This window comes from Nansenia antarctica (assembly GCF_963989245.1).
Source record: "Nansenia antarctica genome assembly, chromosome: 1".
In the NCBI taxonomy this organism is placed as follows: Eukaryota; Metazoa; Chordata; class Actinopteri; order Argentiniformes; family Microstomatidae; genus Nansenia; species Nansenia antarctica.
In genome coordinates this window covers 14,287,275-14,302,565 of record NC_137674.1, presented here as the reverse complement: position 1 = coordinate 14,302,565, position 15,291 = coordinate 14,287,275, and the positions used below count along the sequence as shown (strand labels likewise).

The window sequence follows — 15,291 nt, the reverse complement described above, 5'->3', positions numbered from 1 at the left end:
GCCCCCGGGGTGCCGGAATAACGGTGCTGGGCTCGAGGAGCCAGTCAGCTAGCCTGCCTGGCGGCCTCCTCTGGGACTGCCGGCCACGGGGTCGTGCGCCGGATCCTTCGCAATAGGCAGGGGATAATTGGATGCTAGGTTGGGTTCAATTGGCTACCAAATTGGGTGAAAAAGGGATAAAATCAGAAAAAAAAGAAGAAAAAAAAGAGAGGTGTGCAACGAGTAAACATACTATTGCTTTACGATGCTGAAAACGATGTAAAATTAGAATTGCACTTACAGTAGCCGGTCAAATGTTTTTTATCGAATCAATGTTTTCTCTAACCACGTAAATACAAATCAGCCAATGTTATTCCACAAATCAACTGATAAGCATAACTGGTTGAAGTTCTAGTCCATGGTTAAAAGGCACCTCTGTTATGTAATTGACCACTGTTATCTGGACTTTCTACTTGTAAAATCACTTTGCAGGGCTGCCAGCGTCACACCTGGTGGGCCATTGTGTGCCTCCAGTGACAGGTGATTGGAGGGTATTGTTGCTACTGTGTCCAACCCCATCAGTCCCCCACCGAGCTGCTCTCTTCTGAACCCGTTGAAGCTTCCCTTGATTTGTTTTAGTGGTGCCTGACCAGACCACTGGGCAGTAATCGAATTGTGATAATATATTACAATTGAGTTTGGCCAGTTGTGGTGTTGAAAAAGAAAAACATCTCTTGACTACAGACGACTTGACTGTTTCTCCCCATCTTTTGCACAAGTGAGTCTATATGTCTTAGCAATGTTAGTTTACGGTCTGAAGTTACACCAAGAAGCTTTGTTTCCTGTACTTGCTCAATAGCAACATTGTTCATTACCAGATTCAGCTGTGGTTTATAGCTTAATGAGTGTTTTGTTCCAAATACAATGCTCTTAGTCTTAGATATATATTATATAAGTCCAATGTATATAAGTCAGTCCATTTAGATAGGTTCAGGACAAGTTTCAGTGCATTCAGTTAAATACTATCTGCAACTCTTTGTTGAGGGCTGAGGTGATTTCCTTAACTGTTGGTGCAGACATGGAGAGTGTTGAATCATCTGCATACATAGACACACAGGCTTTGTCACAGCCTATAGAGGACATAAGTGTGTCTATAGAGGACATGAGAGTGTCTATAGAGGACATGAGAGTTTATAGAGGACATGAGTGTCTAGAGATGCAGAAGGTGGTGAGGGCTACCTGAACCAGCTCACCAGGGTTCACTGGAGCAGCAGGCAGGCGAGTGAGGTGGTGGCAGAGTGAGGTGGTGGCAGAGTGAGGTGGTGGCAGAGTGAGGTGGTGGCAGAGTGAGGTGGTGGCAGAGTGAGGTGGAGGTAGAGTGAGGTGGAGGTAGAGTGAGGTGGTGGTAGAGTGAGGTGGTGGCAGAGTGAGGTGGAGGTAGAGTAAGGTGGAGGTAGAGTGAGGTGGTGGCAGAGTGAGGTGGTGGCAGAGTGAAGTGGTGGCAGAGTGAGGTGGTGGCAGAGTGAGGTGGTGGCAGAGTGAGGTGGAGGTAGAGTGAGGTGGTGGCAGAGTGAGGTGGTGGCAGAGTGAGTTGGTGGCATGGTGGCAAGGACCGTAGACAGCAGCAGGTCTTCAAGGAACTTCCGATCATCCTCAGCCCCACCAAACGGTTCATCACCACCGAGAACAAGAGGAGAGACACAATCCAGATGGTCCAGGAGCACAAACGCTGTCTCACTAGGTGACTCACTACAGTCAGCCAGGTGAGACACAAGGAGTGATGGTGTTTCTTTAGTTCCATGCTCAGAGGAGAAAGGACCACGTGAGAGCGGTCAATGGTGTTCAGGTGAGGGTAGTTAGGCGCAGGCATCACTGGACTGAAGACCTGAAGGGCTGGGGTACGTGGCTATACTGATTCTAGGAATTTCGTGATGTTGCTTGCGCCTGCCCAGTGCTTTCAGATCTGCATAGGTGCCTTGCGGGTGGGAGTTAGCGGTTGGTTTGGCATGGTGCTGAGTACCTATGATATGGACCCCTTTAACCAGCACCTGTTAAGCTTTCAGTCAAGCAGATGGACTCAAGCTCAGCCTTCAGGGTTGATGTTACAGGAAACTGCTGACTGGAATTAGCTGATTTAAATGATAGACACTTCATTTTCACAATGGGCTTCACTTATTTTTGGGATAGTCTGCAGGGCTCCTAAAGCAATTAAGTACATTTTATGTTTCGGACAAGTGGACTTCCTCCTGCACTTGCCCGACGGACAAGTCAAAACAAAGAGAAAAATAAATAAATAAATATGTATTAATATCCGTGAAAAATGAATTCCTCCTTCAGTTGTCCGATCGGAAAAGTCATAAATGTATCGACGAGCTGTGCCGCACCTCATTCTCGATGCCTATTGCGTGACTGTGACCGTTATTATATCACAATTAATTAGTTGTGTTCTTATTTGTTGATAATCCAATGTGACAACTTGCCCGACCTAGTGTGACACTTTACCCGCTGATGGGGCACATTGTCACAAATGCACACTGTCTATTTAACGGCCTACAACTCTGTACTGAAATAAGATATGAGTGGCATTACAACCTACTTTACCAACTATCAAAACTGGCTTTTATAGTAACTGGCTACTTGTAGAGGTACTTACAGTGCTGCAGGAAAGTATTCAGACCCCTTCACTTTTTCCACATTGTGTTATAAACTCAATTTAAAATTGCTTAAATAATGCCATCAATCCACACACAATACCCCCGAATGACAAAGCGAAAAAACATGTTTTCAGGAAATGTATTAAAATTGAAATGTAGGTAGGTAGCCTAGAGGTTAGTAGAGCTGGTTCGATCCCCGCCTCAGGAGGGAGCCGGATGTGAGCAGGTGACTGGAGGGTTGCTGACATCATATCTAAGGGGCCTACCACTGCCGTTGTGCCCTTGAGCGAGGCACTTAACGCCTAATTGCTCCAGGGGTGCTGACTATGGCTGACCCTGTGCCTAGAGCAAAAAATTGATTTCGTTGTACTCTGTGCAATGACAACGGTTGAACCTAATCTAAAAAATGAAAAATGAAAAAAAAAAGAATCTCCAGCTCACTATTTATTTATACCATTGTGATGTATTGTGCCCAGTAAATGTTAGACAGCGTATGACATCTGTGAATCTCCAGACAGTCAAAAATGTCTGGAGTCAAAAAGGCCTAAGTCACAATGCACTGCACCTGTACCTGTCAGTGTCACGCCATAGCCATGATGTCTGTTCCTTCAGAAAGAGGCATGGAGGGGAAATAGAGGCTAGCAATGTTCCTATTCAGTCCCAATTCCGCTAAAACTCAAAACTGTAAATCCTGTCTCTGTGAAAATGTGTCACCTTATTCAGTAATCCATAGGCTTCATTATCAAAGCCCCTCTCCTACCTATTTATTTTAAAATACTGCTAAAACCTTTAATCCGCTACTCAGCGCTGTCATATGTATTGCTGCCCAGGTGCCAGCTTCGTTGAGGTGGTAGAGAAGATGTGTTATGACTACAACCAACAGTATGGTAGAGACAGGGATGTTTTTCGAACAGAGTTGGTCCCCAAAAAACGATGTTTTCTCTGCTAGAGCCCACTTTAATTCATGTCCCTCACTCTAGCCCCGCTACCTGCTCTCATCATTCCTTGACACACGCTTCGCCCACAATTCTTGTACATTGCACTATTGAATGTGGCATGTACTAGCTAGTCTTTTTTTTCTTTTTTGTATCATTCATGAACGTTTTCATTTCGACCATGTCAACATGGAGTCAGTGTGGTGGCCCTGCCTGTCAGTGATGGGACGGGTCAGTGTTCACAGAGCTGGGGTACCAGTTGGACTGTAGTCTTGAAAACTGAGATCACATGACCTGTAAAAGGTACACACGTCCCCCCCCCCGCTGTGCTGTGTCAGGAAACAGGGCTAACCATCTTCATAACTTAACCGTCACTAGCTGACAGGTATTTATATAGTCTGATGCACATGTGTTGTTTTCTCATTGGCCCCATCTTGAACTTTGAAGTCATGGCTAAGGGCTGTAATACTGTATGCACTCGTGGCTAAGGGCCTATACTGTATGCATTGCGTGGAGATGACATTGTTGAGTTGCTTTGGATTACTTTGATTCAGAAAGAGTGTTGCTCAAAGATGAAAATCTTCAAAACTATCACAATGTGTCACTTTCAGTTTTGTTTGACTCCTGGTTAGAATACTACGGTACTCTAAACAGTTTCCTAATGCAATCGGCTTTATCTGAATACAACCGGACGACTTTTCTCTGTGTGGTTGGAAGTGTTAGTGTGAGGAAATAATTAGTTTTGGTTGAGTGCTTGATGAAATCGAAGAAGATCGTTATCTAACAACCTGAGGATACTGTCAACATTGGGAGGAAACACAGCTCTGCACAGAAAGACAGACGTCTTTTAACAAGAGAGAAACCCTGTTGGGGAATCCCCTCCCCTTATGGTCCATTAACTTTGGCCATCAGATAAAGGTCGAGAGATATTTGGACTAGTGCTACCACCAGACTTGCAGTAAAAACACTCAGAAACCTCAAGATTATTTTGTTTGGATTGAGCCATCTGCTCTTCAAATCCTTATACAAACAATGGCTTCTCTAGATAAACCATGCCCACGGACCACTAAAGTTGGCCTGTTCTATCAACTTCTTAGCATGGGGTGCTGTTACACAATAACCAGGTCCCATGCCGGTGCTTAAACTCATCTGACTATTGATGCTATGCCAGATAACTATAGTTTGAGGAGTTTGTACATATAGTACATACCAACATGGGACCAGGCTAGTAACATTTTTGCTCTCAGGTGATAGAGATGCCAGGATAGAGCTCGTAGTTTGAATGGAGGAGAGTGCGTTGGTGTATTTGATAGTACACATTGGCCGTTTTGGTCTCAAAGGACATAAACATTAGCATTCACCAGCTGTCCTCACCGTGGCTGGGCCGACACAATGGGGCAGGAATCAGATCGCATCGCTAAAGGAAACAAACCTGAATTGAAAACAGTTATTCAGAATCTGCAGCAGCCCGATTTCCAACACATTACCCTCACAACGTTCTTCATGAGATCATTTGTATGTGTTTTTCCATATGGATTTTTGCTCATGCTACTGTAGGTTTTGCAGCAAGCTAGCCATCAGTAATGTGCTCTAATATAATGTTCTTAGCTGGGGATTGTCAGGCAGAGGTCTGAGAATAGAAGCTAGTCAGCCCTCCAACTGTTCTAAATTCCTGTGCTCACAGTAGAGATGTATGCATAATTTAAAGCTTCTCACTCTGAGCCGTAGTGAGCTGTGCTGTAATGGGTAGTGAGCTAGAGATTCTTTTTTTTCATTTATCTTTTTTTAGATCAGGTTCAACCGTTGTCATTGCACAGAGTACAACGGAATCTATTTTTTGCTCTAGGCACAGGGTCAGCCATAGTCAGCCCCCCTGGAGCAATTAGGCGTTAAGTGCCTTGCTCAAGGGCACAACGGCAGTGGATATGATGTCAGCAACCCTCCAGTCACCTGCTCACATCCGGCTCCCTCCTGAGGCGGGGATCGAACCAGCTCTACTAACCTCTAGGCTACCTGTGATCCACACAGTGTGTAATTGATAAATCAGTAAATCAGAGACCCTATAAAAGCAAAGATGTGAATTCCCAAATTACATGAACTATTATCCTTGCATTAAGATGGACCCAGTTCAACTTACCGAATGGTTTGTTGATGACATTTTAGCCTTTTAAGAGCAAATGGTCTGAATACTTATGTACATTTCAATTTTAATACATTTCCTGAAAACACGTTTTTTCGCTTTGTCATTCGGGGGTATTGTGTGTGGATTGATGGCATTATTTAAGCAATTTTAAATTGAGTTTATAACACAATGTGGAAAAAGTGAAGGGGTCTGAATACTTTCCTACAGCACTGTAACTACCTCTACAAGTAGCCAGTTACTATAAAAGCCAGTTTTGATAGTTGGTAAAGTAGGTTGTAATGCCACTGAAAACAACGAGTGGTGGATTTGCTAGAATCACTGATATCTGACATAAGACAATGGAGTCTTATCGGTTGGCAGTTACGATGCGACATTCATTCTACCCTCATGGTAAATGATACAGAGAGAGACAGAGAGAACCACACACCACATGGTCTCATTACCGTACTCACAGAGAATTGATGTCGACCCCTTCACCATCCTGCATGATGATGATGATGATGATGAAGATGATGAAGAAGCAATTGCCAATCCACATCGATATTCTCACAGTCGTCCATTGGTTTCCCAAATGTTCACAGTTGAGATGACCCTAGTAATAATCCCATTTTACATTAAGCAACCATACTGTCCACTCATCACCCCGAGATGGGACCAACACTAATTATAGTTGATATAACAACATTTGCCCAGAACAAGTGTTAGCTCAATTAGCATGGTCAAGTTCAGTTAGGCTCTTCTTAGACAATTAATGACAGACAAAGGACTGAGGAGAGTAGCATACTGAGTATCTTACTAATGGATTCTTTAGCTTTCGAGAACATCTAGGCCTAATTGGAAAGGAATCATTTTGTCATTGCTCTCGGCATGGTTGAGCAGTTTGAGTTACAGGTGTGTGTGTAAAAGAAAAAGGACGCAAATGATATGTCCTTTGTCGGCTGAGGTCATGGTTGGGTTGAGCTAATTGTTGAAATGTTTTGTGGTTTATTTGTTTTTTCCATTTCTAGACGTTGGGAGGGTGGCGACCCAGGCGTGTCCAATCAGAAGACTCCCACCACCATCCTCCTCACCCCAGAGAGGAAGTTCCACAGCTTTGGCTACGCGGCCCGCGACTTCTACCATGACCTGGACCCCACTGAGTCCAAGACCTGGCTCTACCTGGAGAAGTTCAAAATGAAACTCCACACCACTGCAGTAAGGACACACACATACGCACGCACACGTACACACACACGCACACACACACACACACACACACACACACACACACACACACACACACATACACATTACTCTGTATTACTTCTGCTAGTCAGGCAGGTTGCTCTGCTCTGCTCTACTCTACTCTGTTCTACTCTGTTCTACTCTGCTCTACTCTGCTCTACTCTGCTCTACTCTACTCTACTCTACTCTACTCTACTCTACTCTACTCTACTCTACTCTACTCTCCCCCCCCGCCCTTGCCCCAACACACACTGATTCCCTCCTCCTCCCTCTCCAACCTCCTCATAATCTCTACTGCAGAAATCAGGTGATCAGGCCATCTAAAGAACTATCTCAGCTCTCCATCTCTCCCCTCCCCTGTCACTCCTTGCCCATCTCCATCATTTTCTCACATTTCACTCCCTCTCTCTCTCTCTCTCCCCCTCTCTATCTCCGACACCCATCTCTCTCTTACTTACATGCATGCCTGCACGCACACACACACACACACACACATACACACACACACACACACACACACACACACACACACACACACACACTGCCCTGTCCTTCTCTGTCCAGCCACACCTCCTCTGATCTCTGCAGAGGGTGTCTCTCGCTGCAGGCTCAGACAGAATGCCACACCCATGCCCCCCCCCCCCTCACACACACACACACACTCCCCTCCCCTCCACAGACATTACTCTACAAAGAGTACCACACCCATACACCATGTGCTCATCATTTGCAGTGGCAGAGCTTCTTCTCCCCACTCCTCCCTGGTGCAGTTCAACATTTGGGAGGGGTGATTTCTAAAACATTTTTATTAGCATGGCCTTATTTCTATTACAGCAATATTGCTTTCACAATGGCCAGCATCCCTAGAAACCAGTTCTGGAACTATCAACCAGTGCTTGGGTAGTTTTGATTTAACGTGGCAGTCAATAAGAATCGAACTAACTCCCAGAGAATGGCATGAATTGCACTTGACACCCAGTGTTAGTGAATGTAGCATCACGTTTTGCTGGGAAAAAAAAGTGTGGTTTGGGAATGAATCTTGCTTTCTAATGCTAGTAACCTGTTGTATAAAAGCAATAATACACTAATAATACAACTAAAGCGTTTGGGGTGTCATTATCAAAACAGTTAGCAGTCATCATCATGGATCACCTGCATTAGAGTTAAACAACAATTGTACTATCAACTCTACTCTACTCTGCTCTGCTCTGCTCTGCTCTGCTCTGCTTTGCTCTGCTCAGCTCTGTGCCAAGTAGCAGGGAAAACTGGCAGCAACTGCTGGCTCATGCTTCTGTTGTAGCTCATATTTTTACTATACTGACGTAATTGAACATGAATTGGTTAGGACTATAGCAGTATAATGGCTGTATTTGTGTTCATCAGTCTGTATGTCTGTACAGTGTTTTAAAATGAAAATGTTGTGAACCGTGTCACCCCTAATATACAGTATATATATATGAGGATTATATAGAGCTTTAACTGTTTCTGTCTCTGATTTCTCCCTTTAATCAGAACCTCTCCATCAACACAGACCTCCATGCAGCCAACGGGAAGAAAGTCAAAGCTATCGATATATTTGCGTACGCATTGGCGTTTTTCAAGGAGCAAGCACTGAAGGTATGAATCAAATCAAATCTAATCTAATTGTATTTGTCACATGTATCGCACACAGTTGTATTTGACATACAGCTGTATTTGACATGTTGAAATGTTTTGAGATCTTGCCCCACGCTCAACAACAGGAGTCAACAACAATCAACAATTCAATAATAAGTAAATAAAAATTACAAAATTGACAATAATTGACAGTATGAGCGCTGCATGTTGCTAATACAGTCTCACACTCTGGCACATGGTGTGGGGCTAGTGAGGATGTTACAGTGGGGCAGGGTGAAGGGATGTGAGGCCATGTTTAATTGGGGCAGGGTGAGGGGATGTGAGGCCATGTTTAATTGGGGCAGGGTGAAGGGATGTGAGGCCATGTTTAATTGGGGCAGGGTGAAGGGATGTGAGGCCATGTTTAATTGGGGCAGGGTGAAGGGATGTGAGGCCATGTTTAATTGGGGCAGGGTGAAGGGATGTGAGGCCATGTTTAATTGGGGCAGGGTGAAGGGATGTGAGGCCATGTTTAATTGGGGCAGGGTGAAGGGATGTGAGGCCATGTTTAATTGGGGCAGGGTGAGGGGATGTGAGGCCATGTTTAATTGGGGCAGGGTGAAGGGATGTGAGGCCATGTTTAATTGGGGCAGGGTGAAGGGATGTGAGGCCATGTTTAATTGGGTGCCTTGCAGGAGTTGAGTGACCAGGCGGGCGCAGACTTTGACAACGCTGATGTGAGATGGGTGATCACCGTGCCGGCCATCTGGAAAATGCCAGCCAAGCAGTTCATGAGGGAAGCAGCCTACAAGGTAGGGTGGTCTCGGTCCACCATGCATGCACACACACGCACGCACGTGCTACATCATAATACCATTCCTTGTGGCATGGGGTGGTCAGTAGTTTAGCACCACAGTCTACAGTGCACACATTGGCATGGGTTCGAATCCGACCCATGCCCTGCTGACATACCCACTCCTCCTTACTTCCTGTCTTTCTCTACTGTTTCTGTCCAATATTTAGTTTTTTTATACGAGAGTGGGACACTCCAAAAAATAACCTAACGTACCATTCCTAGGCCATTTTCACTTTTGTTTAAAAAGTTGATAGTACAATTGTTGTTTAACTCTAATGCAGGTGATCCATGATCATGACTGCTAACTGTTTTGATAATGACACCCCAAACGCAATAAAGTTTAGTTAAGCAATAATACATGAGAGGCCATCTGTGTACTTGAGTGTATTATTGCTTTTATACAACAGGTTACTAGCATTAGAAAGCAAGATTCATTCCCAAACCACACTTTTTTTTCCAGCAAAACGAGATGCTACATTCACTAATACTGGGTGTCAAGTGCAATTCATGCCATTCTCTGGGAGTTAGTTCTATTCTTATTTTTTTTTAATAAATTTATTTTTCAGATTTTATCCCTTTTTCACCCAATTTGGTAGCCAATTGAACCCAACCTAGCATCCAATTATCCCCTGCCTATTGCATAGGATCCGCCGCACGACCCCGTGGCCGGCAGTCCCAGAGGAGGCCGCCAGGCAGACTAGCTGACTGGCTCCTCGAGCCCAGCACCGTTATTCCGGCACCTAGGGGGCGGTGTTGCGCGACGGATCCTTGTCCGGAAATACTCCTATACCCGCCCTCGGGAGCGGCCGCCCAATATGCCGCTCTCCGTGTGTGCCCCAGCCATATCCGGATCTGGCGAGCTGGGACACCGTGGGGTACAGTTCTATTCTTATTGACTGCCACGTTAAATCAAAACTACCCAAGCACTGGTTGATAGTTCCAGAACTGGTTTCTAGGGATGCTGGCCATTGTGAAAGCAATATTGCTGTAATAGAAATAAGGCCATGCTAATAAAAATGTTTTAGAAATCACCCCTCCCAAATGTTGAACTGCAGCAGGGAGGAGTGGGGAGAAGGAGCTCTGCCACTGCAAATGATGAGCACATGGTGTATGGGTGTGGTACTCTTTGTAGAGTAATGTCTGTGGAGGGGAGGGGAGTGTGTGTGTGTGGGGGGGGGGGGGGCATGGGTGTGGCATTCTGTCTGAGCCTGCAGCGAGAGACACCCTCTGCAGAGATCAGAGGAGGTGTGGCTGGACAGAGAAGGACAGGGCAGTGTGTGTGTGTGTGTGTGTGTGTGTGTGTGTTTGTGTGTGTGTGTGTGTGTGCAGGCATGCATGTAAGTAAGAGAGAGATGGGTGTCGGGGAGAGAGAGAGGGGGAGAGAGAGAGAGAGAGAGTGAAATGTGAGAAAATGATGGAGATGGATGGGCAAGGAGTGACAGGGGAGGGGAGAGATGGAGAGCTGAGATAGTTCTTTAGATGGCCTGATCACCTGATTTCTGCAGTAGAGATTACGAGGAGGTTGGAGAGGGAGGAGGAGGGAATCAGTGTGTGTTGGGGCAAGGGCGGGGGGGGGGGGGGGAGGGCTGCGCATCTGCAGTGACTCAGCATCCTCTAGCTCCATCATTGATTATTCGTGTTTGAGAGAATGTGAGAGGAGCAGCCCGCCCTTTACCTACTCCCCCCCTCCCCCCTCTCTCCTCCTCTGTCCTCCTCAACTGCACCATTCAGACCTGGCAGGGGGACAGTGATACATAACGTTCAGCCTTAGAACGGGCCATGCTTTTCTCACTGGATACTCTGGAGACTATAAACACAAACTAGTTTGCAGCGTATCTGTCTGAAAGGGCTCTGAGGCAAGGTTTTTCCGCCTTCCAAGCGGCAAAGTCATAGTTGCTTGTGATGTTGCAAGACATATGAAATATGATAGCTTTTGGGGATTTACTGTAATGTTAGCATATCATGATTTATCTCTTGTGTAATTTCCTGTCTAACTGTGTGCCCTGTCTCGAGCTCCAAAGGCTATTTATCTTTTTTTTGTTTTTTGCCAAGATATGTTTTAGATTAATAATGTTCATGTTAAAGGGTTCCCTTGCAGAGCGTACTGCTCTTATACTGTATGGTTCTGTTTAGGGGAAGAGAACCCCAGTTTATTTCGAAGTGATTTATTTGATTATGTTTATTTGATGTGTAGAGTAAATCTCACAAGTTCTGGTGCCGTTGTCTTATGCTTGGGTATCTAACTCCATGACTTTTCCTGTAACTAATTAATGCATCGTTGTGATATGATGTTATCACAGTTGTCATCATTTGGACTCCTCAATCTTCATGCTGACAACTTCCTGTGAAATAAAAGAGCTAACACGTGTATTTCCTGTCTGTGTTCTGGGTTCTTCTAGTCTGGTCTGGTTCCCCGTGACAACCCAGAGCAGCTGATTATCGCCCTTGAGCCCGAGGCAGCCTCCATCTACTGCCGCAAGCTGCGTCTCCACCAGATGGTTGACCTTGGCTCCCGGACCATCCAGAACGGCATCAGCCCTACTGAGAATGTGGGCGGGGGGATGACCCAGGGTAACCTCTCCACAGCCCGACGAGCATGACGTCGTTGAACACTGTGCCATAATTACATAATACATAACACCAATAATGACATTGTTTACATCCCATGTGACTATCATGTATGCCTCTACACAACACACATTGGACTTGCTGATGGTTATTTTGTCGACAAACATGAAAATCCAAAAATGTGTCTAATGAGTATGTAGACCCTTGGTTGAGTCAGGGGCACTGTGAGGGACACACGACATTAAAGACTGTAGCTATTGCTTTGCTCTGCCCTAAGCTGAGGATCAGTGTGTATCTATAGAGAAATGAATGATATGTCACTGAGAGTGAGCACCATGAACAAACATGACATCTCCCTCCTTGTAATGATGGCTGTCTGTTTGAGGCCTCATATTTGCATTGTAGTGTTTATATTAAAGGGATAGTTAACTGTAAAATCACATTTCTGTCATTACCCACATACATACGCTCACTCCTGTTGATACACCAAGACACTTTTTTTACCCAGTTATTTAGCAACTTACCGCAGACACATTTGGGTCCAATTTGTGGCCAGAAACTGTTTTGGAAGTTGCTGCAAGCTGCAAAATAATTGGGATATGGACAGAACTGGAATTTGGCGTTGGTGTATCAACTGGAATAAGGGTATGTGGTTTATCACAGAAATGATAGTGGTTTTATAGTGAACTATCCCTTTAACATTATTTTTTTCCCCCTTCCAACTGAAATGTTTCGGGACAGATTCTCCAGGTCATGGTAAACATAGCTTTTTATTAAATGCATGAAAAAATCAAAATCACCTTTTATGTTCGTATCCACTCCTCCCAGTCCTGTTTCTAGTTGCTTTTGCTTCTTTTCTAGATTAAGTTTCTCAATCCACCTTGAACTGAAGTATTTTGATTGGTAACGGCAAAGTACTGCATTTCAATTACATTTTTGTATTCAGGATGTAGCATTACAAATGTCCTATGAAACGATAACCCATATATCATATTTGCAGAAATGATTTCAAATATATAGTGAACAATATCACCTTTAAATTGGTGCATCTAACCCTAACCCATCTAATGAAATCCAGTCTGATATTTGCCCGCATGTGAAGCAGCAACAGCAAATAACCTTTTTAATCCTCATCCTTCCCTCAGTCATACATCATTATTATCATTATTTTATTTTGGGAATGACACAGCTAACCCTAACCCACATCAGTGATCTAACGTAGACACTGAACAGGTCATTACCCTCCTGTCTTACCTCTCGTCACTATTCGGTTGTTAAGTCTGACGTCACGTGTCCACAGAAATTCCCCGCACCAGAGTACCAGTGTACTACAGCGGTAGAATGACAGTTCAATCGTTTTTCAGACTCGGATCTATTCATACAACAAGGGACACAGCACTGCGGCATTTCGAAGAGAGCGCCTCAGCCAATGTTCGACCCGGAAACACGTCACGACTTAACAACCGAATTTCAAAAGCATTTAACCCATAGTCTCAGCCTCTCAGTCAGATGGTAAATGTAATACATTTATATTTTGAAAATGAATATGAAATATGAATGTGTCGGCTTCTTTCTGACAACACTTAATGGAGATGCGTGTTGGTCTTTGAAAAAAGTGGACTGTCTAGACTTGTAGAGCATAGATTTAATCAGCACATTGTGACATTGACATTGACATTACTAAGACTTGGGAATAATAAATACTGGGTTCAGAGAGTTAAATGCCCTTGGTACACTAATTACAACTACTGTTAACGGGTATCTTTGACCTTGTAGTGAGGCTTTCATTTAGGGCGCTGTTTCAAAACCAGATACTGTAGTTAATTCAAACTCTTCCTCGCTTCCTGAATGTGACTCGCTGGTTGTGGTACCATAGTAGATTTAGTTTGAATTCAATTCAATTCCAATAGCTTTCTTAAAGTCCCATGCATTGTAGAGACCATGTAGAACTGGATGTAATACATGTAGTACAAGAAGGATGTTGCTAGAAGTTGCAGCACAAATCGACAGTATTTCTTTTGTTACTGGTCATGTTGTGCCTCACAGTTGTTGATGATGACAGTGAAACAATGCGCCTAAGGCTATTGGTGTCTCTCCGGAGCAGATGTCCTCTCATGTTTCACTTTATAAAATCTCTAATGACCTGTTTCAGGCTTTATAAACTCTCTAATGACCTGTTTCAGGCTTTATAAACTCTCTAATGACCTGTTTCAGGCTGTGTCTGGATGGAGGGCAGCATTGGTCTGGGCCTCCAGCTGTGATTATGAGGATAGACTGTAGGCCTTGTAGTTTATCTATAGACAGACCGTATACAGTTCAGTATGGTCAACAAATGCCCAATACTCGTTACTTGAACTGGAAAGGACCCTCTTTTATTCTAGCATCTTGTTGGTAATCTGTCTGCTTTAAAATAAACCCTGAAATGAATAGCTGGATTGGTCAACAGCCTACGGCCTTGCCTTACAGCAGCAATGCATTTGAGGGCTCAAGTAAAAGTCTGATGCTGGGGGTTTCTTACAGGATGCTACAAGACTTTTTCAATTGAGGTCTTTTTGCGTTGCAAGGGAAACCCACAGGACCAAGAACCTTTAAAGGTTACTTCTCGGTTATATTGTGGTCTGTATTGACACATTGACAGTGTGTGTGTGTGTGTGTGTGTGTGTGTGTGTGTGTAAAACGTAAGATAGATCAAACTCTCACGCTCTCCAGAAAGCTAATGGGAGTAGGAAAGGTTCTGTTTCCCGCCTTGGTATTGTTTCCCCTGTTTTGGAGGAAATGACATGGTTGTCGATGCGGTCATGCTTACTACTACCATCCCTTCCTGTTGTGAGCCAGTGAGTTGACCAGGTCCATGTTTTACCTATGTCTCCACCATTGAGGCTGTCAGTGGGGTTAATAAGCACGTTGTTTGGGGTTCAGGACATGGAATGTTAAAATGTCCTCAATAGACTATAGTTTCTTCTTGTCTCTCATCTGTCTCCTTTTTCCATCATTCCTTCTCTCTGTTATCAACAAATGAAAAAGGTGACGTGAATTTCTTGTGTAGGAAAGAGTGATGTACTGTATTTAGTTTTGGTATGTATAATAAAAAAACAAATATCCTATTCATTATGGATTCCCATAATGCAAAGCTTGAGTAATATGAATTGTGATGTAAACATGAATTATTGCGCTAGACTGAAACGTAGACTTGTAGATTTGCAAAGTCATCACAGTACCCTAGTAGGAGGGGGGGTGCTGTAGGCCCTCGTTCCTGTGGTCAGACCACATGGACCACACCATCACCACTCCATCCTACACATCCATGTAGCCCTTGTCATTCTGTCGCTTGCCTTT

General features: G+C 44.3%; 1 protein-coding gene across 2 annotated transcripts in view; it reads left to right on the top strand.

Annotated features, from left to right (window-relative positions):
• The window catches only part of hspa12a (heat shock protein 12A), a gene marked incomplete at both ends in the record, with an annotated part of 55,494 nt that overhangs the window by 33,093 nt on the left and 7,110 nt on the right, over positions 1–15,291 (top strand). For both annotated transcript variants that reach the window (XM_080531920.1, XM_080531921.1), the window contains 4 exons: positions 6,719–6,905; positions 8,448–8,552; positions 9,227–9,343; positions 11,787–11,958. In XM_080531920.1, the coding sequence (XP_080388046.1) occupies positions 6,719–6,905; positions 8,448–8,552; positions 9,227–9,343; positions 11,787–11,958 (581 nt within the window). The remainder of the gene's footprint in view (positions 1–6,718; positions 6,906–8,447; positions 8,553–9,226; positions 9,344–11,786; positions 11,959–15,291) is intronic.